Here is a 26779-nt window from a genome sequence, read left to right as displayed (position 1 = left end):
GAACTAGCTTTCTAAATATTTCGCTCCAAAATATATTTCATTTCCAGAGAATGTTGTCAGTTGAAACATAAGACTCTTTCTCGCTTGTTATCAGAAATTATACTTTATTTGAATTTCGAGATATGGCATTCTCTGTAAAAAAAAAAGCCAAAACTCTTTTTTTTTTTGAAATTATGTTTCGAAGGGAAGACAAGACTGAATATAGATGCTTTCACAGCTGGTTCATGAAGATCTAAGAACTCAGAATCAAAGAAACTATCTTTCCATCAGAGAGGCTATTTGTATTGGATATTGCCAGATAGTTTCTATCGATTGGTGACAAAAAGATTTATGAAAAAAGATTTTAAAAAAGGTTACATACAGTTCAAAATGTATTATAGATTGCCAACGCGAGACATTGTGAAGTCGTTGTTTTTCTGATTCGTATCAATCTGTTAATATACAACTGGAAATATTACGGAAAAATGTATTCAACAATTAAAATATTTGGATTTCTGGACATTTGTGGCCCTAAAGAGGGCCGTTGGGTTCGGTAAATAGATTTCAGAGAGAAAGTTCCTATTCCTTGTCTCCTCCAGTCTTCTTTGGGAGAAGAACTGCTTGGATGTTTGGAAGAACTCCTCCTTGAGCGATGGTAACTCCAGCCAACAGCTTGTTCAATTCCTCGTCGTTACGGACGGCAAGTTGAAGATGTCTTGGGGCAATTCTGGTCTTCTTGTTGTCACGGGCAGCGTTTCCAGCCAACTCGAGAACCTCAGCAGCGAGGTATTCGAGAACCGCAGCCAGGTAAACTGGTGCTCCGGCTCCAACACGTTGAGCGTAGTTTCCTTTACGGAGAATACGATGAAGACGTCCAACGGGGAATTGGAGTCCGGCTCTTGATGAGCGGGACTTGGCCTTTCCTCCGGTCTTTGCTTTTCCTCCCTTTCCGCGTCCAGACATGGTTGATGGGTTGGTAGATGTAGAATACGATCTGATGAATAGAGGGTGTCCTTCTTCTATTTATACGATTGTCCGGTGGGTAGGCGGTGAGTGAGAGAGAGAGAGAGACGATGAAGCAAGCAGAGACTGTGTACTCGGCATGCGGAGCAGAATGACGGTGTGTCCCCACAGAAGTCCCGCCCCGTCACCGGAGAACAATTCAAATAGGAATGGAGACGACCCAATTCCTTACACTTGTCATCAAGTCCAATCTCTCATCATGCCACCAAAGCCATCTGCTAAAGGAGCCAAGAAAGCCGCCAAGACCGTCACCAAGCCAAAGGACGGAAAGAAGAGAAAGCATGCCCGTAAGGAGTCCTACTCTGTGTACATCTACCGTGTACTCAAGCAGGTTCATCCAGACACTGGAGTCTCTTCCAAGGCTATGTCGATCATGAACTCGTTCGTCAATGACGTCTTCGAGCGCATCGCCGCCGAGGCCTCTCGTCTTGCTCACTACAACAAGAGATCGACCATCTCTTCCCGCGAAATTCAAACGGCCGTCCGTTTGATTCTTCCAGGAGAGCTCGCCAAGCACGCTGTCTCTGAGGGAACCAAGGCTGTTACCAAGTACACCTCAAGCAAGTAAGCTATCAGCTGAAAGCATCCTTCTACCGAACCCAACGGCCCTCTTTAGGGCCACAAATATTTGAAAATCCAAATTTTATTTGATAAATAAAACTGTTTTCATTTTTTCATCTTATTTTCCAACTATGAAATAACTATGGTTCAGAGATTGTTTTGATTTTAAAAATAGTTTTTTAATGATATTTCACAATAAAGTCCTATCAGTAATTCTCACTCAAGAATACTGTATTCTCAATTTTTTCAGAAAAGAAGAACTTGTTCTCTACAGAGTTTACAGTCAGAAAAGGGAAATTGGTTTCATCCAATACTCTGCGCAAAATTCAAGAGGGAGATATATGAATAACTGCTTTGGTATTTTTCAAGCTGAGTGCTTTTTCTTGATAGTATTGTGGGAGCCAACCCAATGTGCGCCAAAGGACTGTGGCAAGATGTTAGAAGTAGTGGGCTACCCGAACAAGAAAGGAGACTGCATGGAACTGAACCGTGTGTTACTACTTTAGGAATATAGCCAATAAACGGAGCTGAATAGTACAAAGTAGGTTTTCGTCTATATTTTTGGTCTTTTAAGAGTTCTTTTAAGTTGAACCAACTACTTTAAAAAAATTCTGATATATTGAAAACCTGGTGTTGTATACTTCCTGATGCATACATCATGGACAACTGGAATACCGTAGCATATTGCAAGGTGTTAGATGGAAGGGTCTACCCGAACGACTCTAGTGAGAAAGGAGCCCCATTGCGACAAGAGTCCTGTGAATCAATGACGTTGAGATGTTTCAAAGTATCCAAACACCGTATGACGTCACAATAGGGTTTCTTTTAGGCCTTTTTATTTGTCCAGTAACGCATCACACAACAAATCTACAGAATGGAGAATGATGGTGTGTCCTAACAGACGTACCGCCCCGCCACCGAAGAACGATTCAAATAAGAATGGACACAACCAATAACTTGATGCCATTTTTTTGATTTTTAAAAATGTTTTTGCAAAACAGTTCACGTTCTAAAACTTTTCTATCCCAGCTTACTTAAAATCTCCAATCCAAACCGCCTTAAATGCAATTCTTTTAGCGTAATTGAACGAACGAGATGCCTCGCATCGAGTTCGAGCCTAAGCTCGATTTTAAGGACGTCCTTCTCCGTCCGAAACGCTCCACCCTCAAGAGTCGGGCCGATGTCGACCTGGATCGGGAGTACATCTTCCGAAACTCCAAGGCCACATACACCGGAGTCCCAGTGGTCGCATCAAACATGGACACTGTTGGAACCTTTGAGATGGCCAGTGCTCTGAACAACCACAAAATGTTCACCACCATTCATAAACACTACTCAGTAAGCATCTAGTTTTAGCAGTAATAAAGACATTGCCCTCCGTCGACCGGAAAATCAAATTAACATTTTTCAGGTCGATGAGTGGAAGGCTTTCGCCGCCTCGGTTCCTGTCGAAACTTTCAACAACCTCGCAATTTCTTCTGGAATCTCCGAAAATGACTGGAACAAACTCAACGAAGTCATCAAGGCCCTGCCACAGCTCAAATGCATCTGTCTTGATGTAGCCAATGGATATTCGGAATCGTTCGTGGACTTCATCCGTCGTGTGCGCGAAGCCTATCCAACCCATACCATCATGGCTGGAAACGTTGTAACCGGAGAAATGGTCGAAGAGCTTATTCTCTCAGGAGCCGATATTGTCAAGGTCGGAATCGGACCAGGATCGGTCTGCACCACTCGCAAGAAGGCTGGAGTTGGATACCCACAGCTCAGTGCTGTGTTAGAGTGCGCCGACGCTGCTCATGGTCTCAACGGACATGTGATGAGTGACGGTGGTTGCAGCAACCCAGGAGATGTAGCCAAGGCCTTCGGTGCCGGAGCAGACTTCGTCATGATCGGAGGACTCTTCGCTGGACACGATCAAAGCGGAGGAGATCTCATCGAGCATAATGGAAAGGTAGGGAAATTGTTATACTAAATCTGTAATATTAATTTGAAATTTTTAGAAATTCAAACTCTTCTATGGAATGAGTTCGGATACTGCCATGAAGAAGCACCACGGATCCGTTGCTGAGTATCGTGCGTCGGAGGGAAAGACTGTCACAATCCCATACAGAGGAGACGTCAACTGTACTGTGCAAGACATTCTTGGAGGAATCCGATCGGCATGCACATACACGGGCTCCAAGCAGCTCAAGGAACTCGCCAAGCGTGCCACATTCATCCGTGTCACCCAACAAACGAATGACATGTATGTTCCGTTCGAAGTGCCAACTCTACCATCCCAATCGAAATAATTATATTGTCCCGGTTGCTTTTTTGTTTTAAATTTTCACTTTCATTGAAACTTTTCATTGAAACTGAGCCCTTCATTTTGGTAATCGACTGATTCTTTATTGTTTGTTGTATTGTTTTATTCTTTATAAACTCTCGTACCCTTATCGGCAATTCATCTTGAACCTAGATCCAGTTTTTCCAAACAACAGTGAGACGAACACATCTTATCAAAACTGGGTCGTTTTCCATTTCAATCGCTTCACCCTCTCCCCGGGATATCATAGCTTCTCCTTCTTCTTCTTCTCCTTTCATTCAGTTTTCTCGAATTCTTGTCCAAAAAAGAACACAACCAACTATTCCATTTTCTACATTAATTCAGTTCTACCTAGAATTGTGTCAAGTATGTTTGAGTCGTCGTTCCTCTTGTTCCTCCTTCATTTGCCACAAACACGAAAAAACAAGACACTTGAAAAGGAATGAGGAAAAAGACGAAAAACTAATAGTATTAGTTTAGTACACTTATTCTTCTTCTCCTTCTCCATTCCACGTGTCTTTTCGAACATTTTTTGCTTATCTTTTTGATCAAATAGTAAAAAGAAGGCAAACCATTGCAAAAGTGAGAAAAAAGAAACGACAAGTTCTGTACTCAAATGGTTGTAATTTCACACTTTCAACAGGTCAAATGGCAAGTGGAATTAGAAAATGAGTAGGGTCTTCTTTAGTTTTTTGCTGTTGCTTCTTTGAAGTTTCCGGTTTCCCATTTTCAGATATTCAAATGATTTGGGAATTTAGAGATTCTAATAACTACAGTAATCCAAGATAACTAATTAAGTAGATGAATTAATCTTGCGTCCTTACTAGTAACTGAGAAGGAAAATGTTATACTTAAACTCATTTGACTTTTGACTAAACGTTGTATCACTCTGCACAGAAACTTTACTCTCTTTTGAGATAAGTGTACATTTTTCAGTTTCTCCTGTATCTACCTCCCAACTCTCAACATCTAAAATTGATCCAGAAGTTTTCGTTCCTGAATGAACGAAAAATAAATTCTTCTTGATAATAATCTCCACCCCTTCATCTCAGAATTTCCGTCTTTCGGATCATAATTTGGTGTGGATGTCCGTCAGGACATATACCAACCAGTCTCCTCTTCTATTCCTTTTTTCTTTTTTCTCATCAGCTTTTCCTTCTTTTTCTCTTCACCCTCTAATCGTTTGTCCTCTTCTTCTTCTTCAGGAGGACATACACACGTACACATACAAAAAAAGCCCGTTTGTCAGTTATACCACCCAATTTATCACTTTATTGGTGTGATGAAGACGATGATGGTAGTGATGGTATTAGTCAATTAGAATGTGTTGTTGTTTGTAATCTTCATGGGAAAATGGATAACAGACAATTCTGGAAAAAAAAGTCTAGATCTGCCAATGGAAGTGGTGATTTCTCGTTTTCGAGATTATGTAGTATAAGGAAATCTTATTGTGAAGAGTTTGGTACTTTCGATACATACCTACTAGACGCTCTTTTCTCATTTTCCCGTTTTCAGGGCAACATCCTTTACTTGATAATTCTGAAACTAATTTCTCCTTGATTTGACTGAAATGTTAGAGGAGCTAATTGCATCATTTGGCCTAGATCAGCCTTGAGTCGTTTTTTTGAACTACCAGTTTTTCAGAGTTCCAATTCAATAACCTTCAAATCCAACCGTCCACTCCTTGTTCTTTTAACTTTAGACTGTTCCCCTCCTCCTCTGTCAGCAGATACCACTATTATTTACCATTCATTTTTCAATTACCCATCCTGAAATTGCATCTTTTCAAAAACCGGATCCATCTTCTTGTCCGTTTTTCGTTCTTCGTAATGAGATTTGTATTGTTGGGTCTTATGACCAACATGACCACTTCGTTCGAAAGTCATAACTACAAAAAGATCAGTTACTATTCTATTTACAGATCAGTTCCAAAAAAACATGCTGAAACTTTTTGTGATAACTCTGACAGTTTTACAACTCGGTCATGCTTTCGAATGCTACACATGCAATACGGAATTGACTAAAAGTGGACCGTGCATTGATAGAGTGAGTGAAAATTTTAATGAGGTTTTTGGAAAAAAAAACTTTTCAGATTACAACTATCGAAGAGTTTTTAGAAATTAAACTGATATCTTCCAGAAAACAATCTGCGAGAATTCCACATCCTGCTCAATGGCAGTAATGTATCATTCGGGTCGTTCGATTGTCCGTAAATTCTGCACTCCACCGAACACTCCAATCTATCAATATCTCATGATGATGCCGGGAGCAAGTATGTGTCAAAACATTGATATGACTGAATTGTCACCGCCCGTTCGACAAAGAAGACACGTAGGACCACCAGCATCTCCAGGAGAACAAGCATCTCTTCTCTGTGTCTGCACCACCCCATTGTGTAATAAGGGAGTCTATTCGAAGGTAAGTAGGGCGTGACGAACTCTGTGGAAGTTCTTCCTTTTTTCCAGGTTCTGGAGAATACGATGCTCAACAATTTGCCACGTCGTCTGCTCCCACCACTTCCAAATTATGAAAAAGAGCCAAAACCAGAACAAAATATTGAATTCGACGATAATATGGCTCAACAAATGGCTGATGCTGGGTTCTAAACAAAATTAAGAAATAATATGGAATAGTAATAACTGATCACTGATACCGGTAGACTTTTTGTGTGTATGATTTGCTCCGATTTTGATGAAAAAAACATATTTGCGGTTTGATTTTTCATTTTGCGAAGCTTGAAATTTTCATTATTTTCCATTGATATATTAGCGGGTTCTTTTTCTATCTGTACGTTTTGATATTTATTTTCTTTGTTTTTTGGAAATAAACTTTCTTAATTTGTTGCAGTTCTCTCAGATTTCAACAACTTTCCTGTATGAGTGTCTGTACGTCTAGATGTCTCCAAGATGGAATAAAATCAGCATGAAAACCGAAGTCCCTTCGAATACTCATATTTTTCCAACACATCAAACACCTATCTACTCAAATGCTTTGCTTTGCAGCTAGCCTTTCACTTACTATGCATAATTTACCATCTTTGTTGTTATGGTTTTCATTTTCAGCAGTAGTTTCTTCTCTCTTTTCTCTGAGTCTCTCGTTTTCAAACACTCTTTTTGAATCCCCTCACCACATACAGTAATTACCGGAAAGAAGCTTTTGACACTTCGAACCTCCGGTTTAGGTTCATTTTCGGAAAGGCGTTTCACCACTTCCGCCCACTTTCACTTCTCTCGTTTTGGCTTTTCTCTCTTAATTTCTTCTCATTGTTGCGTAATATTGTACTACTGTACCATGGTTCATATTCTGATTTTATCCATGACATTATTCGGATTCTCTCATTGTTTATTCTTCAATGGAGGCGGAGGTTGTGGGTGTAGACCTCAACAGTGTGGATGTGCTGCTCCGTTGCCAGTTGCAAGAAGTTATTGTCCGGTAAGAGAAGGACAAACAGACGACAAGACAGACATCTTGATTTCAGCCATCCCCTTGTGGCCGTCCGTTCCAGCCATACCAGTCGTATCCACCAGTTTCTTTCCGTCCACCTCCTCCTACTATATTCCAACAACAACCACAATTCTATGCAATTTCTCAATCTCAACCAATTCCAATTCAGACTCAATTCCATAATTCTTATCAACAGACTCCTGTTTTCACAAGTAACCAATCCGAAGTATTCTTTTCTAAGTTTACATTTTTAAGGTAGTTACAATGCTCCATTCAACACAGTCCCATCTTACATGAGTGCCCCTCAGAATTCTCCGATTCAAGTCACTTCTGCGAAAGGTACTTCACTTCTCTGACTTCTAAAACTTCTGAATAAAATCTCTAGTGGTTTCAGAAACTCCCGTCGACACCTTTGATACCGTAATCCAGAAGAGCAGAACAGACACTTCATCTGCCAAAAACGATCTGGATGTAGACGTAGTAACACAATTTTTGTTCTAGTTTAGACCTTTTTTCTATCACTTGGAGATCGAGAATAACAACAATCCCCAGAATTTTCAGAATGCTCTCTCAAATTTCGAAACTTCTCTCCAAGCTTACAAGTCAATGAATGGAATTCGTGGAATTCGACGAGCTCAAGGATCGAAGACTGAGAAACCAGAGAAGTGTTCAAGTGCACGTCTTCAGCAGATAATGGAAGAGGCAAGTATTCTGAAAGAGAGTGAGAGAAGAATTCATTTTTTAGTCAATGACTTCCAACGTCTCCGTCTCCAAACTGAGGATTTCACAAGGAGCTAAAAAGGAGTTTGGCTACAATTTTGATGTTGTTTGCAGTCAATTCGATTTTTCCTATTTGATTTCTTCCAATATATTTTGTCGAGTTGAGTTGGATGGACAGATTTGTTTGGCCTACGAGAATTGATGCATATCTGCTGCTTGCGTTTTCTGTATATTTGTTACAATAAATTCATTGAATACTTACAACTAGAGTGTCCGATTATAATCCAGGATTCGTGAAATCTGAAAATTTGTTTTGATTGTTGAAGAAAAGCCATGCAATGAGTATTTTATTCGATTTTTATGAGTTCATATCTTTGTATCACAGACTGGTTTCAGTTATTAGAACAGGAAAGTACATGCGAGGCAAGCGTGGGGGTAAAGGAACAAGAGGTTAGAGAATATTTTAACATTTTGGGATGAATTTCAGAGTTTCATGAGGAATGGGATCATGCGCTTTACACGCCGACACAGAGACAAAAAGATTGAAAAGGAAGGTTTCGAAGATGTGATTATTAATCTTCGGAGAGCAGAAGGATTCTCAATTTCAGTCCAGTTGAAGACACTCCACTGACTGATGGGCGGCGCGAAGTAAGTTTGGCAGGAGATGGGGTCTGAAAGGATAAAAGTATGGTCTCTGGAATTTTTCTAAGAATAATTACACGGGAATGATCTGAAACTCCACCCTGACTGGATGAGACATGCGGCTCTTGATCTGGAGCATTCTGAAATTTTGAAATTAATGTAGAACAATTTGATTTTTTGAACTCTAACCGTAATAGGCAAATATCTTTTTCTGTTTCGATTGTCAGAATCAGCTGGTGGATTCTAAAAACGTTAGCATATACGTGTAGTTGATATATCCAATTACCTGACAGTCAGTGGTCTGTTCATCTGTTGAGTTCACTACCTCATTCTCATTCTTCTCTTGTTTTCGGAATCCCTGAAAAAAAATAATTTTCGGATTAGAATTCAACTTATCACTGTCATTTCTCACCTGTTCCAGCATTTTCAAACCCGTGACATTTCCAAAAGTCTGTTGATTCTTCGCCACAATTTTCTTCGATACTCCAAATGCGTTCGTTACCGAATCATTTGAATTCATGACTAAAAAAATTGTCCGAGTTCTGAAGATTAGATTGAAGATATTTCAGTGTGAAAGTTTCGTTTTCAACACGTTTTTTTTCGAAATATACAAGTAAGAATATTCTGAATTCTTGTGAAATGTGTCATGGGGCTTCAATCGGTATCTAGAAATCACAAGATTCTGCTGAAATTTTCATTCGAAACGTTCGCTTTTTGAAGATATAGTATTCTGGATAATACGAAGAGAATTTCTCCCTGTTTGTTCATCAAAATGTCAATTCCCACATATTTTCATCCGAATCAGTTCAATCTTTCCACCGACTTTCCAGACTCCATTACACAAGAAATAGAATATCTTTAAAACAATCAATCATAAACCATACTTTATTGAAACTGTCATCTGGTAAAAAAGTAAATACAAAGTACAAAAGGACAAGATACTTCACAATTAGAGGGTTTTGGTGGGGATACAACGATGACAAAGCGTGCGATAAAACAACGGTAATTTTCTGAATACATGTGATTATAAAAAAGTGAAAACGGAGAATATAAAACATTGAAAATCAGATAATTATTGGATATCATTATTAGTTTTCATATTGCTCGATCTCTTTCTTTTTGGGGAGTGGGGTTTGAATCGATGACGGTATGGTCTCCTTTGAGCTGGAAATATAAAGTTTCTGAACGGAAATAATTCAAAACTCATACCGAATCATAGAGCCCCTTGTAAGCTTCTGCTTCCCTTCGATTCAACGCATTTTCTTTCTTCAATCGGACCACTTCATACTTCAATCTTGCCACCTCTCTATTAGCCAACATGAGCTGTTCCTCCAGCTGACGTCGCTGTTGCATTTCAGTGTTGTAGTAGGCGGCATGTTGGTGGGCAACCATTTGTTGATGGGGAATGAACGAAGTTTGTTGGGCTGTCGGCATAGAAGTTGATGATGAAGGTGGCGTGGGATGCGCCGGGATTTGGTTTGGATGGATGAAGCCAGCGTTCACCATAGCCATCATCTGGTTGTATTGAAGAGGCGTCGTCTTTTTTGGGGATGGTGATTTAGTTGCAGTGGGAGTAGTTGAACCTGACACCGGCGACTTTGAATGGAGAAGTCGGATAGTGCTAGAAGGCGTTGATTGTTGGAGGTCGGCAGTAGATGATTGCTGTGCCGATCGATCGTCCTGGAAATTGAGACGTCTACATGACATTTTTGGGGCGCCAGCTGCTACCTGCGAGAAGTCGAACAGTTTGTTCTTATCGGTCATCTTCTTGAAACTGGCTTAAAAAGAAAAGATGGAAGAAGGTAAGGACGAATAACAAAGATACTACAACCGACTTCACGGTTACTAGTATACTATAGTAGAATAGAAAAACGTCAAAACAAAATAATTTTTATGGCACAAATTACAATTGCATGATAGCCAGTAAGTGAACGGGAAATGAAGAGAAACTATAGCAAAAAATAGTACACAGGTGAGTAGCAAGCCTTTTGCATGAGTTTTTCTTCTCTGAAATCTAACAGCTTTAGGACTCTGGACGTTGTGCATCGCATTTGCGTTATTCGAATCTCCCGAGATAGCCCGCTATTACGATTATACTAATCAGCTTCGAAAATTCAACAGATGTTTACAGGGAAGATAATTACAAAACGGCAAGAAGCATCGGAAGGAGAAAGAAAAATATCCCAAATAAATATTTGAATCACTTTCATAGAACAAGATAACAAAAAATAGTACAAAATAGTGAGTGGCGAGTAATTGAAAATGATACAGAATTACATAACAGATTGAATTCGTGGTCAAGGTTCTTTAATAGTTCGGCGAAGCATATGCAAACTTCTGTTCTTCGTCATCGCTCGACTCATCACGCGCCGAGTGAAGCTCTGAATCCAACGACGATTCAGAACCGGAACGTTTGATAGACGAGCCTTTCGATTGAGCGCTGCTTGGTGGCCGACTGGGAGCAGGGCTTGGAGGCGCACTAGACGTCGCATAATCAGAACCGAATGGTTTGTAGGTATGAGTGGTGGTTTCTCCAGAGCATTCCGCGGTACTTCGCAAGAACGGGAGGATTTGCACGTCTCTCCACCATTCACGAACTTTTTCGAGATCTGAAAGTGAAAAGCATATATTTTAATGATGTTAGACCAAAAACGCTTACTCCTCTTGAACTTGTCCAGTAACGATTCGTCACGAGCGCTTGTCTGTTTGACACTTGTTGCGTCATCTTCGTCGTCGCTTGAGTCTTGTTTTCCTCTGTACTTCCATTTTGGATCGACTTGACTTGGACCTGGTCCGGAATCGTCTGGCCTGAAGTTGTAATGCGATTTCAGAGTTTAGGGTATGTAATGCAAGCTTACGGTGGACTATCATCCTTTTTCCCTCTTTTAGGATTTGAAGATCCTTCTCGAGTATTTTGAGGACCTAAAATATAAATGAGCTCATTTTAATCTAACAGATTTTTTACGGTTTACCACTAGTGGATGGTTTATCAACTTCCATGGTTTCATCCTCGTCCATCTTTCTTTTCCGTTCATCTCGTCTCTTTTTGGCGAGAGCCTCCATTAGTTTCCGCGTCACCAAAGATTCGTCTGGTTTTTCTCTGTCTCGTTGAATCGGGCGAAACTGAAAAACAATAGTTATCTTCTCAGTAAACGTGTCTTTTAGAATAGAAAACGACGAAATGAGACCACTGTCAAGATGAAAGGGAACGGAACTTGATAGTAAATTCACTTACGTCATCATCTTCTTCTTGCTCTTCTTTTCCTTCTTCTTTGTCCTTGTTCGGCTCATTTTTCTTCCGCTCTCTGTCTCTGTCGGCCATTTTAGATTGATGAACCTGAAATTATTGAGAAACTAGTTGAAAAGTAGGCGAAAAATTGTTTAAAAACGGATGTGAAAACAAAAAAAACGGCACAACAGTGCGCAACAAAAAAGGAAAATGAAATATTGTTTCGAAAACTGAAATTCAATTCTTCGCGCCATAAACAATTCACAGTATCATTTAAAGGCGCATGCGCAATATCGCCCATAAAGTTTTGTTGATTACTGTAAAAACTCATTAGACACTGCATTTTCTGGTCATGAAAACGAACTTTCATGGACAAATTAGTGCAAATAACACGAAAATAATGCATCTATCAAGGTTAACTTATAAAACAATCAGAAATTTAGGCGGAAGATCATGGATTAGTCCAGAATTACGGTTAAATCTGGAAACTTGTTTAGGGTGTAATTAACTGAGCACAAGCGAAGCAAAAACGGATATGCTTGAGAAAGAATTGAAGACGATCTCATCTATTTGCAGTCCCGTGAAAACTCCCAGCTGCCTTCCGACCAACCATCACTCACGGCTAAAAGAAACCAATTGAGAACAGAAAAAGATAAAAGCTGGTCGGATTCCAATCTAGAGTATGAAAATAAACTAACTTTCATCGTCGCTGTCATTATCCAGTGAGTTAGATCTTTCGCTTACAAGTGGAGAGTCACCACGGTTGAAAGATGCCCGACGACGGTGTTCTGAAAACAATAAGGGTTCCATTGCTATAAAAATTAGTGTCTACCGTATTTCTCCCAATTCTCGAAATCCACGATTTCATTCGCATCGATGACTTCTGGAGAGCATCGAATCTCCATCAGCCTGAATCCCTTCTTCGATTTACCCTCCTGCATTCTTTGATGCTCTTCAGCTAATTCTCGAAGATGGAAGTACTCAGTAGCCTCCATCCCTTCGCTCAGTTTGTACTTTGGGGTATCCGATGATGACGACATTCGTCTCCAGATCCTCCTGGCTCCATCAATCAGTTGTCCGAGCATTCTTGAACCTGAAAAATCAGAAAGTACAGTAAGAAAATTGATAAATCAAGCGATAGTAGAACATAATTCAGAAAAGGATAGAAACAGGTTTTACGAAAACGATTAGAAAATGAACTGAACAACTCTAAGCCAATTCGAAATTGAAATGAGTGAAGAGACAGTTGTTGCAGGAAACTATGTTCTATGAAGCATATATCATGTTGATTTGAGAATAAATCATAGAAAGAGAATTCAGAATTGAAGAAATTTAAAAGGAAAAAACATTGACTACAAGTCGAGGAAAACTAGAACTGGATCAACCAGAAAACTATGAGGAAGTGTTCAGATCGAACTATAGAAAAATTAAAGCATGATTCTTATTCCGGAAAATTTTTTCGGTACTCATTTGACATTTCCTTTTACACAATTTCCAAGGACAACTTCTGCAAGTGAGTGTAAAGTGTTCGAGCTTAAAAATAAATAATACATGTTATATTTAGAATTTGTCTTGTGTTAAGGACAGAATCAGAATTTGAATGTTCGTTTCTATGCCTATGTATCAATAGATAGAGTATAAACAAAAGGTGAGTGCATGACCGGAAGCTAGTCCAATTTGTTTAGATTAAACCGAAATAAAATGTATACATTTTCTCATTATCAACTTGTGTATAGTTGTCTGTTTTTAGAATAAGAGACTATTCGAAACTAACCTTTCGTTTTGAAGCACTTGATAGATTTATCCTCAAAGTCACCACGAGAAGACCTCTGATTTTCCAATCGTCGGAAGAGAAAGGCCGCCGAAATTATATTGTTTTCATCCAAGGTCACTCTGAAAAAACTAGAAATGGTAGATATCCGACTTTTTACTCTGATTAGTCCAACTAACCTTACCTTTGTGTGAGACTTCTTGAAGGGTACCTAGAGCTTGATATTAACTTCTGAAAATGAAGATGAAAAGAGCGGTATAATACAGACAAAGATAAAATTACTGTCTTGAACAGATGAATCTTCGAATAAAGTTATGATAATGCATTGAAAATGATAAATAATTCATTAACGCTGACTAGAAAACAAATTTACTGATAGCATTATTTAACAACGATGATCTCTGAGGATTTGGCGTTCCAGCTGTAGTCCGGCAATCTCACTCTCGAGATGATAGTCCACTTCCTGAAATAAAAACATGCGTATCTCCCAAAAAAGACACTGAAAACTACTGGGGTCCTGAATCTCACTCAAGAAGGGTAAAAAAAACATACCAGAATTTCCACCATATGCTCTGAAATAATCTTCTGATTGAGCAGGTTTCGTCGAAATGCCCACAAGAATTCCACCAATCTTTCACAATTCTTTCTTATTTGATTTGCCACTGGATCACCCGGGTTGGGAGAGAGTTCTGAAAAAAAGAAATCTGCAGAATTTTTAAATTGAAGGAGTGAGTTTACCTTGAAGTGTTTCTCGAACATTCTCCAGTTCGAGATCTAGATCAACCAATTTTCTCACAATCTGGTCGATCTTCTGCTGGTGATACACAATTTCCTGTGTGCTCATACTGAAATTGAGATTAGGAAGGAGTCACGGGAAACAGTTGAAGATATTGATACATTCTGTTCGATAACAGGTATGAAACAAGAACTCAAAGATAACATTATTTAACCGTTTTACGAACTTTTACATATAGAAAAAATATTGAAAAAGGGAAAAAAATTGAATATCTCAAATAAATAGATAACAAAGAAAAAAGTAAAAAGAGACTACGACAAATAGTGCGAGGACGAAGGAAAACTAAAAGCTATATCATTATAACTTGATGGGGAAAGCGATGAAAGTTTCAAAGAAAACGTACTGATGGTTATTTAGAAAGGTCTGAATAGCAGTCGCTCCGGACGGTTGTTGAAAGTTCTTGCTTCAGCTCTCACTTTTCGTCGACGCTCTTTCTCCTGAAACAAAAACTTATTTGTAGTGTGAATTTCGATAGAATGCTCATACCTTCTGCTTTTGAACGAAGTACTTTTCGTACATTGGTTCCAAAATTGATTCGGTTGCTTTCAGAGATTCGGTATCTGGAAAGTTCAAACATGTGAATGTGAACATCAATTAAAACCTACTTTTCATTATGAAGCGCTTATACTTGTTCCTTGTTTTCAACCCATTGGTGGCATGAAGAAAGTTGTAGTTCATCGCACGGTTGATCTGAAATTCTCCTTTTTTGTTACAGTGAGAACATGCAATACTGTATTTTTGGTGGTAGAACTCTGAGCTTAAAAATAAACTTACTGCTTTGAGTCCATCGGGATGTCCGGCGAATAGATCAACAATCTTCTCTTCTCCTTCCGAGCTTGCGCCGGCCTAAAAATAAGTCACGTAACTTTGAATCATGTACTGGCGTATCTTACCCCAAAGTTTCCTTCTTCTTGTTCTTCTTCGTAGTGATCATCCATCTCTTCCTCATCACCAAAACCGACAACGAAGTCGAGCATCTGAAAAAATGAACTGTTCGTATTTGGATTTGAACTAAAAACAGCTAAAGATTCTATCTGATTCTGACAAATTCAAAAACAACAATGATTTACCTGATCACCATTGCCCACATTTTCAGCATCATAATTATCTTCTTCGAGCTTCTCGCCATCTTCCTCCTCTTCCATGGGGGCCTGAAAAACAAGAAGTTCGTCACATTCATTAATGAATTAATATTAACACGAGACAACACTATTCTCATAACAATCTCGATCACAACAACTAAAAAACCTCATGTCATTTCGGACCCAAATAAGGGAAAGGAAATGAGTAGAATTGAGGAAAAATAGGAGGAAAGAGTGGAGAAGCTACTGGCCAAAGTGATGGATATGGGTGTGGCACGAGAAGAGGTTGATGTATCTCCTGAACACATTTCGGATGTGATTTCCGATTACAGAGGAGTACTACAGTTAGTTACTACTGGAACACACGGAATAATAAACTCACCGAGTTAACTGACAGATCCATTGGATCCATTTGGATTGGGGCGGCGACCGGCGGGAACAGTGAGAGAAGTGGGCGTTGCTAAAATAAAGTTTTAATTTAATGAACTTCTCTTTTAAAATTAAGTCTTGAAATAACTTACCATCATCAAGTTCTGCCAAAATGGAGCGAGAGGCTGATGAGGTAGAAGAGGAGAAGGAGTCTGAAAAACAAAACAAAAACAGTTATCAAATCCCCACTATATACTTACTATATTCGTCTTCTTCAAATTCGATAAAATCAAAACCTTTTCTTCATATGTCCTTTCATCATCCGTAACTTCCATGATCTCATCGCCCTGTGATGTCTGGAAACAGAAATGATTTGAATTGTAATCTTTTTTCATTAATACTAACCCCAACAACATCAATAACCTCCGAATCTCGCTCCCCGATCTCTTCACAGGCTTCCTCTTCTTCCTCGGATGGACCAACATCTTCTAATTGAGGGGCGACCTGAAGTGTATTTTATAGAACTCATGTGATTTCTTTGAACAATTTACTTACCATATCCACTCCGTCACTTTCTGATTCTTTTGACCGCTCCAATTCCAAATTCTTCTGGGCTTCTTCTCTTTTTCTATCTTTCTTTACCATCTCAGAAGTCAGCTCTTTGTTGAGCCCATAATACAAGTATCCGACTTCTGAGATGGTATCAATCTGAAAGACAGTAAGAATTGTAACTAATAGATACATTTAATAGTTTACCTCATTTGCTATTTCGATTTCAGCTCCGATGACCCTCCAGCCTTCCGTTCTCTAAAAAGAAAATGAGAATCCAATGACATGGGACAGTTATGTTTTACAGATCACACAAAAAAAAACGTGAAAAACTTACCGACTCATCATTTACATCATTGATTGTTCTGATTCTTCTACGATTGTTCTGAAAAAAGCTCGTCTAACCAGAAGTCTTTTATAAAACAGGGCAATAGTTTTCTCCTACTTTTTGTAGTTTCTATTTCAAACTAGTAAGATAAGAGGATCGCGAAAAACCAGCCGTTCTTACGTACTAAACCTAGAAAAGGTCAAACTTACTGTGGGTTCCTGGTGCTCCAATTTCTCAGAAGACGGGGACGACGATGAGGAGAACGAAGAGTTGGCAGTGGACATCACGGAAGTCTGAAAATGTTTTATTTTCAGTTCAACTATATTAAGAATAGAAGAAGAGAGAGAGAGTATTGAGAGATAAGAAGAGTCAAGGGCATCAGAGCGGAAAACGGAAAGGTATAAACGGACGGGGGAGAGCAAAAAAGGAAACAACCCGAACTACGGGGAAGAAACAGAGAAATATGGGGAGGCGAGGAAACGGATTAAAAATTGGAGGGGGATTTTGATAAAAAGGAAGAAAGGATCAAAAGTAATAGTGGAGTTCTGATAGAGGATTTGGGAGGAACGAAAATAAGAAAAAAGCTTGCGAAAGGGAATGAAATTGAGAAAAAAAGTATGTATGTAGGTGGAGTTGAGTAGATGGATCTTGATGAAGATCTGAAAAACGATCGATCACAAGAACCTTTTTTTTGCATAAATTAAAAAAAAGTCAAATACTTACTATTAGAAAAATGAACAACTCACCTTCTTCAGTTTTGGAAAAAGGAAGGGTCAATGAGCTCCAGCAACATAAAGCCATCAATAAACGTATACATTTCGATCCATTCTTCTGAAATCCTGTATCAATTTTTTGCGATTCCTGTTCTTCACAACTTTCTGTCACAAAACTAAAAAAATCAGTTGCAGTACACTTGCTCTTCCAGTATGGAACTGTATATGATTGGCCTATTTTGCGAGAAGAACAAGATGTCAGGCAATTAGTGAGAGTACGGAACTAATTGCCTTGTATTATGAATCGAGATCTTCTTAAAAAAAGAGAAGAAACTGTAGTGGAGATCGGGAAAAGATTTTCTGTGGGTTTTGGAAGTTCAGACCTTTCAAAACTGCTCTATCAGTTTTCTCATTCTCTCGATAAAATCAAAACTCACTGTGTGAATTCCGTCTTCAGCTCGATTGGACCAAATAATATTCTGAGGGTCTTCCGGAATAGACGGTTGGTGATGAGGTAGGAGAAGACGCAGAAGTACAGGACACAGCGGAAGATGAACTTCTGAAAAAAGGAAGTGTATTGAAACTGCAACCGATTTGTAAACTTGCCGATAAAGTCCACCAAGTAACTCTCCAATGGCGTTCAGGAAGCATTGGGAACATGATCATCTCGTTGGGTGATAGTAGACTTCAAAAAAGAAATTACGAGAAACTGGGAAAGAAGAGATAGTCAGGTAAAAACTGGATTCAACCAGGTATAACAATTTGAAATAAAAAGTGAAATGAAAAATGAAATTTATTAGGAAATTTAAAAAAACAGAGAGGAAGAGAGAATATGAACGAGCAGAGTTTGAAAAAAGGTTTGATCTGAAAAATTCGATGAAATCAGAGCGAAGAATAAAATGGAAAGAAAGAACTTTGAAGATTTGGATGAAGAGAATTAGAATTAGTTTTAGTTGAACTAAAACTTCCAGCAAACTTCATCCAAACACTTGTTGGATTAAATTATTCCGTCAGTGTTACCTAACTTAAAACAGGGTATAAAGATTAAGAGCGAATAAAATACAAATGAAAGTTGAGCGGAATGTCAGAGTTTTTGGGTGAAACTCGATTAGAAGCGGGTCTTCAATTGAAGACTTATCTAATTGATTTCATCCAAACATCGAGAAAAAAAATCTGATAAAAACTTTTGGGATCACATTCTCAAATCTTGAAATTTTGAAGGTGGGAAATAAAAAAGAACGTTTGATCAGAGAATGCAAAAGAAAAAACCTTATTTCAGAGTCTATAAAAAGACAGATCAGTTTAAATTTATGATGGGAGTAACAGGATAATAAAATAAAGAATGGTCATGACAGTGCCCGTTTTTAGAAGAAGAAAGTTGAAAGTTGCTCCAAAATGAAGCTATTCAACAGAGTTCATCTAAACAACGAATTTGAAAAGAGAATTAAACGACTGAATTGAAGAAGTAGAAAAAATGAAGAAGAGAAGTTGTGAAATGATTGATTATTAGGATGGATGGAATTGGATGGAGAGGATTGCTCGATTCAGAGTCTCTTGAAATGACTGGTGAGAGCCTCCAATGCGGTCTTCTCATCTTCACTGAGAAGACTATTTAGGATTTCGTTCAGTGAACGTGCTACCTCACTGTTTGGAACGTTCTGAAGGAATCAGGTTCAACATTTTAAACAAAAAGACTAATAAATACCGATTGGGGATTTGTTGCAGGAGCCGATGGACTCCCCTCCTTTGCTCTCTTCTCTGGAGCAGGCTGCTTCTTCTCCATTTTGGCTTGAAATTGAAGACTCTGGTTCTGAAACGCAACTAGTATTTAAAGAGAGAATATGAAAAGAAGAGATAAGAATGGAGTAACGGGAGGAACGCAAGGGAAAAAATGATCAAGAAGTAAAGTTATCAAGAAGAAGATTAAGGCATCAGAAAAAGTTTCGGAATCGTCATGTAAAAATGGGAGGATGATATCGATGATAAATGTAATAGAGTTAAGAAGAAGAGTAGACAAAGAGGAAATATTGAATGGCGAGAAAATTAGAGTGAATAAAAGATGAACGGTAGGAAATATAGAAAATTGAGAGATCTTTTCTGAAAAATTACGAAAGAGGATTGTCTCTGAAGGTGCGCACTTATCTGAATCAAACCAAAATAAACTAACTCTCAACATCTCGCTTCCAGGTAATCTCCTGTCACGCATACGATAATTGATTCTGAGAAATGGACTGAAGGATGAAGACTTGTGCCGTTGCAGTGATATCTGAAATCAATAATTTGGTTTAACACAAAACATAAATATTTTGAGACAAACCTCTGTGATCTGATTGTCATAGTTCTACTTATTGGTCTAGCAGGTCACTATTTGTCTCAATCTCTCACTGTGAAGATTGTGGTTGCTTCCAGTCGTTGCCGACCCTTGCTTTCTCACTTCCGAGTGCAGATGCCATCTGAAATTTATTTTATTTCTTTAAATTTAAGTAAAAAGTTTAAAATAAAGCCGAAACGAGATGTAAAGCGGGAGTTCATCATGGTTTAAAAAATCTCAAAAAAGTCATGGATGATTAGGATAATGTTGGATGGAAAGAGGTAGATGAGATAGGGAGATGGGAATAGAAAAATAGAAAAGGAAAAAAGAAAAACCGAATGAAGTCGAACGGTAACTTCAAATGAAAACAAATGAAATCGATTGAAAAAAGAGGAAGCGATGCTCGATTCGCTCCCACACGAATATTTCGTCCATATATTCATTGGCAGTATGTTTTTGTATGAAGACGTCCTGAAAAAATCAAACAGATTCCCAGGCATTAAGATCGTTTGATTCATCGGGTATAGTTTTTTTTTCTGTCTAATCACAAAAAGGTATTATTTTATGTTTTGAAACATGCTTGTCTAAGTGAAGTTCTATTTGAAAAAATTAGACCTCAACGAAGATTTTTGGTTTTTGCCGAATCACCTAAAGTTTATAATTTAAAAACCTCACCAAGTTGATGTAGTCGTTTTCAACACTCTTCTTATTCTCCAATTCGTCTGTCTTCGGATTGTATTCCAATTCCAAAATGAGCAAGTCCACCATGATGTCTTCTCGACTGCTCATTTATCTCTTTCCCCGAAGGGAGCTGTATCTAAAATCCCGAATAGATTGATTCTTTCGGATCACGAGTTTGTTAAAGTAAACCACCAGACATTTGACTTTGTCTAATTTTCAAAAATTAACTAATTCATGCACTACGACGCTTTATTAGAATTCTGTGAAATAAAGGGTTTGGAAGGGGTAGAAGTAGATGAAAAGCTATTATTAGATAGTGAGTTCCAGATCAGTCATTCCTCCTAATTCTCTTATTCTCTGGTCCCGATTGATTGTCTTCTTCCGCATTTCTCTTTAGCTCAGGAACAGAAGGTTGCTTTGAGCTCTGGAAAGACACAAACATCGGGGAAGAGGACAACAATAAAATATTACCAATATCTCGAGATAGCTGGAATAGTCGACGTCTTCTTGATTATTCAACCGCCTGGGTCGTCTGATTGGTGAACGAGTAGATTCAGATGGTGGGAGTGGAAGGTACATCTTCTTCTCGTCGGCCATTCTGTAATGAAGGATCGAGAGGAAACGCCGGGATTCGGGGGAAAGATAGAGATAGGTAAAGATATGAGAGATAGGGAAATAGGGAAATGTTGGGAAAGCAAATCAAAAGTAACTACCGTATTTACTGTGATAGAATGACTTCAAAAGTTGCGTGATTTACAAGAGCAGTCGAAAAAGTATTTTAGTGTGACCAGATTGTCCTGCTATTTCAGCAAACACGGTAATTGGGAAAGCATTTCAAGCAGTGGAAGGATAAAATATAGTACCGGAAACAGGAGGAAACCCGGGAGGGAGCTTGAGAATGAAAATTAGGGAAAACCATTAGAAATACAAAGGAAAAATTGGCTTGAAATTTGGGAAAGGAAAATGAAAGAAAAAAGGTAACCCGAGGAACTTTTCATCAACTTTTGCAATCTTTCAGCTTCGAGAGTTCGACGAAGACGTTCAGCTCTCGTGAGACGACGAGGAGGACGGCGTGGAGATGTGTTCGAAGATGCAGAAATCTCATTCAGCTTCTCACCGGTAGATTTATTCTAGAATACAAGAAAAATTCTGTTAGAGTGATCACATAGTCCAGTTTTACATCGATTGCACTGGTTGTAGACCCGGCCATGACCCGCTGAAGATTATTTGGAAGGGATAGATGAGGGAGAACAGAAACATTCAGGTAAAGATATCGATATAACGATTTAGTGGACACAGAGGGAAAACAAAAAGATCTTCGAAGATTTATAAAATCGTGCAAGTGAAGTGAAAAAGCCAAGAAGAAGTTATGTAAGGTGAGAGTGAGGGTCCAAGAATGACAGAAACCCGGAATTATTAAAAGAGGATATTGAAATTAACACGGTGAGCGGCAACCTCAAAGTCCTCTCCGAAGCGGATCATTCTATCGCGAATGATACGGTAGTATATCTGAAATGTAACTCAATGTTTAAGAAAGACTTGTAGAGAGTATGTAGGGAGTTTCCATGGGTTTACCAATACATCGGGTAAAATTGCGTTTTATTTTAACCTAGAGATGCAAAGTAAAGTTAGTATCAGTGCCTATAATCGTTGGTATTTCAGAAAACCCACAAAAACCAATTTGGCTAGAAATTTACCAAAAGCCGTCTTCTCTCTTCAGGTCGTTGAATCGATGAACCATGGGTTGAACTGATTTCACGAAGCTCGTCAGTATGAGTTCGATTCTAGAAAATTCTACGAAAAGGACTGCAGCCTCATTAATTCACTTACATTAACTGTGTTCTTGGTTGTCGAACCAGCCATGTTTTGATTGAGAACCAACCCTGGAGATTGGATTTTAGAACTGGGTACTAGAGAAACTAAAGGTATGTGCACCGAAAAACGGTGATTTATAAAAGAGAGATAAAGGAAACATCAGTGAAAGTTTATTAGAAGGCAGCATTTAATTACCTAGAATGAACAATGAAAAACTAAAAGTGATGCGAGCGACCAGTAGCTGTAATAAATAAGTTAAAAAGATCAAAAAGTGTTTTGGAATTCGACTAGATCTGGTGGAAGCAACCGGTGAGGAAGAAGAAAGCGTTAGTATTAACAGTGGGATAAATGTATTAGAGAGAATAAATACATAATAAAACAATACAAAAAATACACAAGGGATTAATTAATTTGCGCGCAGGATTGAATTGAATATGGATAACATGCAAAACATCTGAAATTGATGAGTTGATACTTGATGCTTGAACGCGCGAGACTAAAGTCTGAATCAAACTAAAATAAACTAACGATGAATTGTTAGATTCTTGGAGTGAAGTTGCAGGATTTCATGTTCCAATCATCAACCAGTCAGTCGTTATCCTGAAATTATTTGTCTTCTTTTTGTTGGTATAATTCTAAATTTTTTATACTTTAATTACTGCTTCAGCTTCACACTTGGCAGCAATAAGGCTCGAAACCATTGGGGATGTGACAAATCGAGGTGTTGTTCTTGTCGTAGAGGAGACACCATTCTCGTCTTCTTCCATTTTCCCATACTTCAGATTGATGGAAGGAGGTGCCTGCAAACATTGAGTTGGCAAAATGAGAAATGGTTCCATTTTGCTGAAGGAGCACTCACACTTGGAGATTTAGATTTCGAAGAGTCATTTTTCTTCTCCTGTGTGACCGTCGACGGGATCATGTGTCCTGAAAAGTACTACCATTTGTAAAGCAAATAAATGAATAAGGAAAAAAGAAGAATATTTTGGAGAAACCTAAAGATTAAAGCTCTAATAGTATGCCGGCTAAAAAAGATTTGGCGATGAAATAAGGAAAAATAGTGGAAGAAATAATAGAAGGATTGAGAAAATAAGTGAACGACGACTAGATTGCTCTTTTCATTTTTCATTTCAGTTGCATACTCAACAAAAAACGAAAAAAAAGTACGTCGGTGTCGCTTTTAATCAAAATGAGAATAATGGTTGAATATTGGACGAAGTGGTGGAACATGGCACTTTTATGGGGAGAGGAAAAGTAAAATATATTGGTTTAGATTTGATTAGAAATGAGGAATGAGAAATTTTATGAGTTCTTGGGAAACCGAAATTATTTAGGGTTGCTCAGAGTTCAGTTTTTAAGATCAAATCCGAGAGAGATGAACTTGAAGGAGTTATTTTCAACAGTTTCTGATAATCATGGCGTTCTGCAAAGTTTTTCTGACATTCTACAGTAATCCGAATTGTTCACATGGTTCTTTCGGCAGCAAGATTGACAACCTTCTATATATGTTTCGCAATGTCGGCAGAGACTCCACAGAAAGTTTTGAGAGTATAATAAGGAAATAGATGTTGGAGTTCAGTCATGGGAGATATCGTAGTCATACTAATTTGATCTTGGAGAGAAGACAAAATTAATATTGAAGGAGAGGACAACAAGAACAATAAAGTTTAATAAAGACAAAGAACACATGTGAGAAGATTTTGGAACTTGAGGAGAGAGACCTTCAAACTGTTCCATGTAAGAAAGGCCGAGGAAAGAGAAATAGCAAGAAATTGAAGTTAACCTAGTGATATTGATCAACATATTTGAATTTAAAAGTATACTAGATAAAAATATGAGATAGCGTAAAAGCCAAAAAATAGAATATGAATGTGAAGAAATATTCAAAACCGTATTGGAACTGAGAAATAGGATAAGGAAAAATAGAAGAGAATTGGGAATAAGGATTGTTAAAGTAACTCACAATGAGGTTTGAAAATCCAAGTTCCACGTTGTTGTTAACTCGCAATCGAAGGAAGAGATGAAGCACCGATAGGGCTGAAATATAGGAACACATGCTGAATGAATGAGGTCTTTGAAAAAGAAACGAGGAGAAATAGAGGGGCGGAGTCTTTTTGAGGTCGGCAAACAACTACAGTAGGACGGCGGAGGGGAGACGAGACGAAACGGCAATAATACAACAAAATCATGGAGTCGATGATTCAATTAGTAATATTTTCGGAGAAAAGAGAAGAGAAAAAGTAAAATAAAAAAGAGAAAACTCGAAAACAAAGGAGGGATAATGGGTTAGATATTCTCAAGAGTATACTGATTAGTAATGATAGAAATAAGAGAAAAAAGGAGAAGAGAATCAGGTGAAGACTAGAAATTAAGCAAGTAGGAGTAGGAGTTTTATGATCAAAAGACGAGAAAATCATGATGATGTGCGGAAAAAGAAAGAATCAGTCGAATGAGGTCTGATGATTCGACTGGAGTTATGAACCTCTTCTCGGGTTTCTTCCCAATCGGAAGGAAGATAAAAACAATCCAGAACTTGATTTGAAATAAATAAATGGGATACATATATCCTAAAGGACCACCTGATAGACGAACAAGGCAAGAATCTGGGTACATGTACTGTTATTCATAGTCTATATTTGATATAAACAAAACAGTGCCGGAAATTTAATCGACTCTTTCGGATGCCGATGGCTTTACGAATCATTGTTTACATGCATTCGATGATTTATTGATGATCCAGTTACAAAAAAATGTCTTTCACTGAACGGAATGATCAGTAAGTGAATTTCAAAATATCTATGAAAAGATTAGTCATAATGGAAATGATTCAAAACCAAAGTTCATAACAAAACTAAAGTATTCCTGGAAGTCCAATCGGCGATGACATCTGACTAGGAAGAAAAACTAGAGATTCTGAACTTTTTTGATTCTAACCCTAATTACACACATGAATATCTCGAAGCAAGTAAAAAAAAAACGTATTGTCCACATCTACTTGTGATTAATCTCTGTGATAATTATTCACTGCTACACGTACCAACTTTTCCGAAAAAACCCCTCAAAAGCTTCTACGCGAAGTCTACGAGAACAAAAATGTTCCTCTTTTGATTTCCACTCAGCTCAGACAAGACTCTTGAAAAAGGGTGATCACTTGAATAGCTGTTGTCAAGGGAGTGTGCACGTAAAGAAGATTCATGTTGAAAAAAATACAACTCTAAGCTCACAGTTGAAGTTTTTAGTCAAATGAATAAAACGTAGAAAAGGAGAGTACAAAATAAAGTTGCTTTTCAGTAAAGCAATCAAACGTTTGCAATGTAGAAATCAGGTCAGAGCAAGACGGTAGAAAAAAGAGGGCACAGAACGTAACAAGGAAAGTGAGAAGTTGCGTATTCACTTGTGCATCCTAACAATATGAATTATTTCACGAGCTTCGAGAGGATCTCTATAGCTGAATTCTCTGATTCTCTATCGTTATCTAGCCATTCAACTTACCAATTCTTCTGATGGTCCGAATAACTGGCAACTAAATATAATATAGAGAATTATAAAAATAATCAAAACCATAGAAAATCAAATAAACAACAAAACAGTGAAGGACTGTTGATGGAGCGCAGCACCTCGAATACCGGCGAAGAGAGTATCGATAGGAAATGAGAAAAAGAGGAAGAAAAGTGGGACACCGCGAATGTTGGACGCAATTATTTGGGAGCATCTTGCATAAGAGACAAAGATTGGATGGACTTTTGTAGATGGAAATACTATACAGTATTATCAGATTGTGTGATCAAGATTTGGTTCCAGTCACGGCTTTTTTGTGAGTCTCCAAATGTCTATAGTTTTATTTCTGAATACTTGTTTGATCATTCAAAAGTTTCGGAAACAAAAGCATTGGTAGACTAGCAGTTCAAAAAAAGCAAAAAAATGAAAAAAGCAAGAGGTACCAAAAAAGAGACAAAAAAAAGAAAAGGGAAGAGAGTAGAAGCGAACTAAAAAGGGCGGTGCTGTTGATGTTGTTCTGCAAAATATGGGCGGAGTCACGATTCATTCGAGAGTTTTGGTACATCTAGATGAGTGTGTGTGAGTGAAGCGGTGAGTTTGATGGGGGTGATTCAAACGACGAAGAGAAGCATACCCCACATATACAGGGGACAACACACGAACAAGGAGGGATGAAAACGAATAGAGGGGGACGGAAGGGCGGCGCAGTGCCGTTTGATCGGGGTTGGATCGTGTGAGTGTTTGTGAGCTTTGTTGAGTTTGTATGGATGAATTCGTGTGAGTGAAAGTGAGATGGTCGCGTAACTCATTCGGTATCATGCAATACGTATCTTGAGTTGCAAAATCGAAGAGAAGTCGGCAGAAGTGAACAGTTTCGAGAAGGATCAAGTAACAATCGTAGAATGTCTTAGTTAAAAATTATACATCATTGAGAACTTGGATTATCTAATTTATCTCAAA

At 38.3% G+C, this 26779-nt stretch overlaps 15 protein-coding genes across 15 annotated transcripts; 4 read left to right on the top strand and 11 right to left on the bottom strand.

Annotated features, from left to right (window-relative positions):
* Positions 1-558: 558 nt before the first annotated feature.
* GCK72_019440 (uncharacterized protein) lies at positions 559-942 on the bottom strand (the record flags this gene model as incomplete). The annotated part of the gene is made up of 1 exon (XM_003115389.2): positions 559-942. One exon carries the CDS (start codon positions 940-942, stop codon positions 559-561), a length of 384 nt encoding a protein of 127 aa, XP_003115437.1.
* Positions 943-1093: 151 nt separating this feature from the next.
* Positions 1094-1570, top strand: GCK72_019439 (uncharacterized protein; the record flags this gene model as incomplete). Its single annotated transcript, XM_003115599.2, has 1 exon — positions 1094-1570. The coding sequence occupies one exon, from the start codon at positions 1094-1096 to the stop codon at positions 1568-1570; it is 477 nt and encodes a 158-aa protein (XP_003115647.2).
* A 1088-nt stretch (positions 1571-2658) lies between these two features.
* GCK72_019438 (uncharacterized protein) lies at positions 2659-3857 on the top strand (the record flags this gene model as incomplete). The annotated part of the gene is made up of 3 exons (XM_003115337.2): positions 2659-2901; positions 2975-3517; positions 3567-3857. 3 exons carry the CDS (start codon positions 2659-2661, stop codon positions 3855-3857), a joined length of 1077 nt encoding a protein of 358 aa, XP_003115385.2.
* A 1952-nt stretch (positions 3858-5809) lies between these two features.
* Positions 5810-6477, top strand: GCK72_019437 (uncharacterized protein; the record flags this gene model as incomplete). Its single annotated transcript, XM_003115412.2, has 3 exons — positions 5810-5917; positions 6011-6289; positions 6337-6477. The coding sequence occupies 3 exons, from the start codon at positions 5810-5812 to the stop codon at positions 6475-6477; spliced, it is 528 nt and encodes a 175-aa protein (XP_003115460.2).
* A 685-nt stretch (positions 6478-7162) lies between these two features.
* Positions 7163-8113, top strand: GCK72_019436 (uncharacterized protein; the record flags this gene model as incomplete). The annotated part of the gene is made up of 5 exons (XM_053733023.1): positions 7163-7303; positions 7350-7527; positions 7571-7654; positions 7710-7795; positions 7877-8113. 5 exons carry the CDS (start codon positions 7163-7165, stop codon positions 8111-8113), a joined length of 726 nt encoding a protein of 241 aa, XP_053581936.1.
* A 494-nt stretch (positions 8114-8607) lies between these two features.
* On the bottom strand, positions 8608-9197 carry GCK72_019435 (uncharacterized protein; the record flags this gene model as incomplete). The annotated part of the gene is made up of 5 exons (XM_053733022.1): positions 8608-8706; positions 8755-8817; positions 8867-8920; positions 8964-9035; positions 9090-9197. 5 exons carry the CDS (start codon positions 9195-9197, stop codon positions 8608-8610), a joined length of 396 nt encoding a protein of 131 aa, XP_053581935.1.
* A 575-nt stretch (positions 9198-9772) lies between these two features.
* Positions 9773-10441, bottom strand: GCK72_019434 (uncharacterized protein; the record flags this gene model as incomplete). The annotated part of the gene is made up of 3 exons (XM_003115188.2): positions 9773-9841; positions 9887-10357; positions 10406-10441. The coding sequence occupies 3 exons, from the start codon at positions 10439-10441 to the stop codon at positions 9773-9775; spliced, it is 576 nt and encodes a 191-aa protein (XP_003115236.2).
* Positions 10442-10984: 543 nt separating this feature from the next.
* On the bottom strand, positions 10985-12991 carry GCK72_019433 (uncharacterized protein; the record flags this gene model as incomplete). Its single annotated transcript, XM_003115214.2, has 7 exons — positions 10985-11286; positions 11337-11485; positions 11536-11599; positions 11650-11800; positions 11913-12014; positions 12651-12694; positions 12739-12991. The coding sequence occupies 7 exons, from the start codon at positions 12989-12991 to the stop codon at positions 10985-10987; spliced, it is 1065 nt and encodes a 354-aa protein (XP_003115262.2).
* A 1071-nt stretch (positions 12992-14062) lies between these two features.
* On the bottom strand, positions 14063-14521 carry GCK72_019432 (uncharacterized protein; the record flags this gene model as incomplete). Its single annotated transcript, XM_003115823.2, has 3 exons — positions 14063-14140; positions 14230-14366; positions 14416-14521. 3 exons carry the CDS (start codon positions 14519-14521, stop codon positions 14063-14065), a joined length of 321 nt encoding a protein of 106 aa, XP_003115871.2.
* Positions 14522-14826: 305 nt separating this feature from the next.
* Positions 14827-17085, bottom strand: GCK72_019431 (uncharacterized protein; the record flags this gene model as incomplete). Its single annotated transcript, XM_053733021.1, has 14 exons — positions 14827-14910; positions 14960-15033; positions 15079-15163; positions 15248-15319; positions 15367-15450; positions 15544-15624; positions 15938-16015; positions 16077-16136; positions 16185-16280; positions 16330-16428; positions 16480-16632; positions 16681-16731; positions 16811-16858; positions 17011-17085. The coding sequence occupies 14 exons, from the start codon at positions 17083-17085 to the stop codon at positions 14827-14829; spliced, it is 1140 nt and encodes a 379-aa protein (XP_053581934.1).
* An 815-nt stretch (positions 17086-17900) lies between these two features.
* GCK72_019430 (uncharacterized protein) lies at positions 17901-18180 on the bottom strand (the record flags this gene model as incomplete). Its single annotated transcript, XM_053733020.1, has 2 exons — positions 17901-18073; positions 18117-18180. The coding sequence occupies 2 exons, from the start codon at positions 18178-18180 to the stop codon at positions 17901-17903; spliced, it is 237 nt and encodes a 78-aa protein (XP_053581933.1).
* An 878-nt stretch (positions 18181-19058) lies between these two features.
* GCK72_019429 (uncharacterized protein) lies at positions 19059-20614 on the bottom strand (the record flags this gene model as incomplete). Its single annotated transcript, XM_053733019.1, has 5 exons — positions 19059-19172; positions 19220-19324; positions 19723-19780; positions 19900-19967; positions 20501-20614. The coding sequence occupies 5 exons, from the start codon at positions 20612-20614 to the stop codon at positions 19059-19061; spliced, it is 459 nt and encodes a 152-aa protein (XP_053581932.1).
* Positions 20615-20834: 220 nt separating this feature from the next.
* Positions 20835-21103, bottom strand: GCK72_019428 (uncharacterized protein; the record flags this gene model as incomplete). The annotated part of the gene is made up of 2 exons (XM_053733018.1): positions 20835-20930; positions 20978-21103. The coding sequence occupies 2 exons, from the start codon at positions 21101-21103 to the stop codon at positions 20835-20837; spliced, it is 222 nt and encodes a 73-aa protein (XP_053581931.1).
* An 819-nt stretch (positions 21104-21922) lies between these two features.
* GCK72_019427 (uncharacterized protein) lies at positions 21923-22369 on the bottom strand (the record flags this gene model as incomplete). Its single annotated transcript, XM_053733017.1, has 3 exons — positions 21923-22015; positions 22204-22290; positions 22337-22369. 3 exons carry the CDS (start codon positions 22367-22369, stop codon positions 21923-21925), a joined length of 213 nt encoding a protein of 70 aa, XP_053581930.1.
* A 596-nt stretch (positions 22370-22965) lies between these two features.
* On the bottom strand, positions 22966-23243 carry GCK72_019426 (uncharacterized protein; the record flags this gene model as incomplete). The annotated part of the gene is made up of 2 exons (XM_003115358.2): positions 22966-23121; positions 23181-23243. 2 exons carry the CDS (start codon positions 23241-23243, stop codon positions 22966-22968), a joined length of 219 nt encoding a protein of 72 aa, XP_003115406.2.
* Between the last annotated feature and the right edge of the window lie 3536 nt (positions 23244-26779).

This window comes from Caenorhabditis remanei, chromosome V (genome assembly GCF_010183535.1).
Source record: "Caenorhabditis remanei strain PX506 chromosome V, whole genome shotgun sequence".
Taxonomy (NCBI): Eukaryota; Metazoa; Nematoda; class Chromadorea; order Rhabditida; family Rhabditidae; genus Caenorhabditis; species Caenorhabditis remanei.
This window is presented reverse-complemented; position numbering and strand designations above follow the sequence as displayed.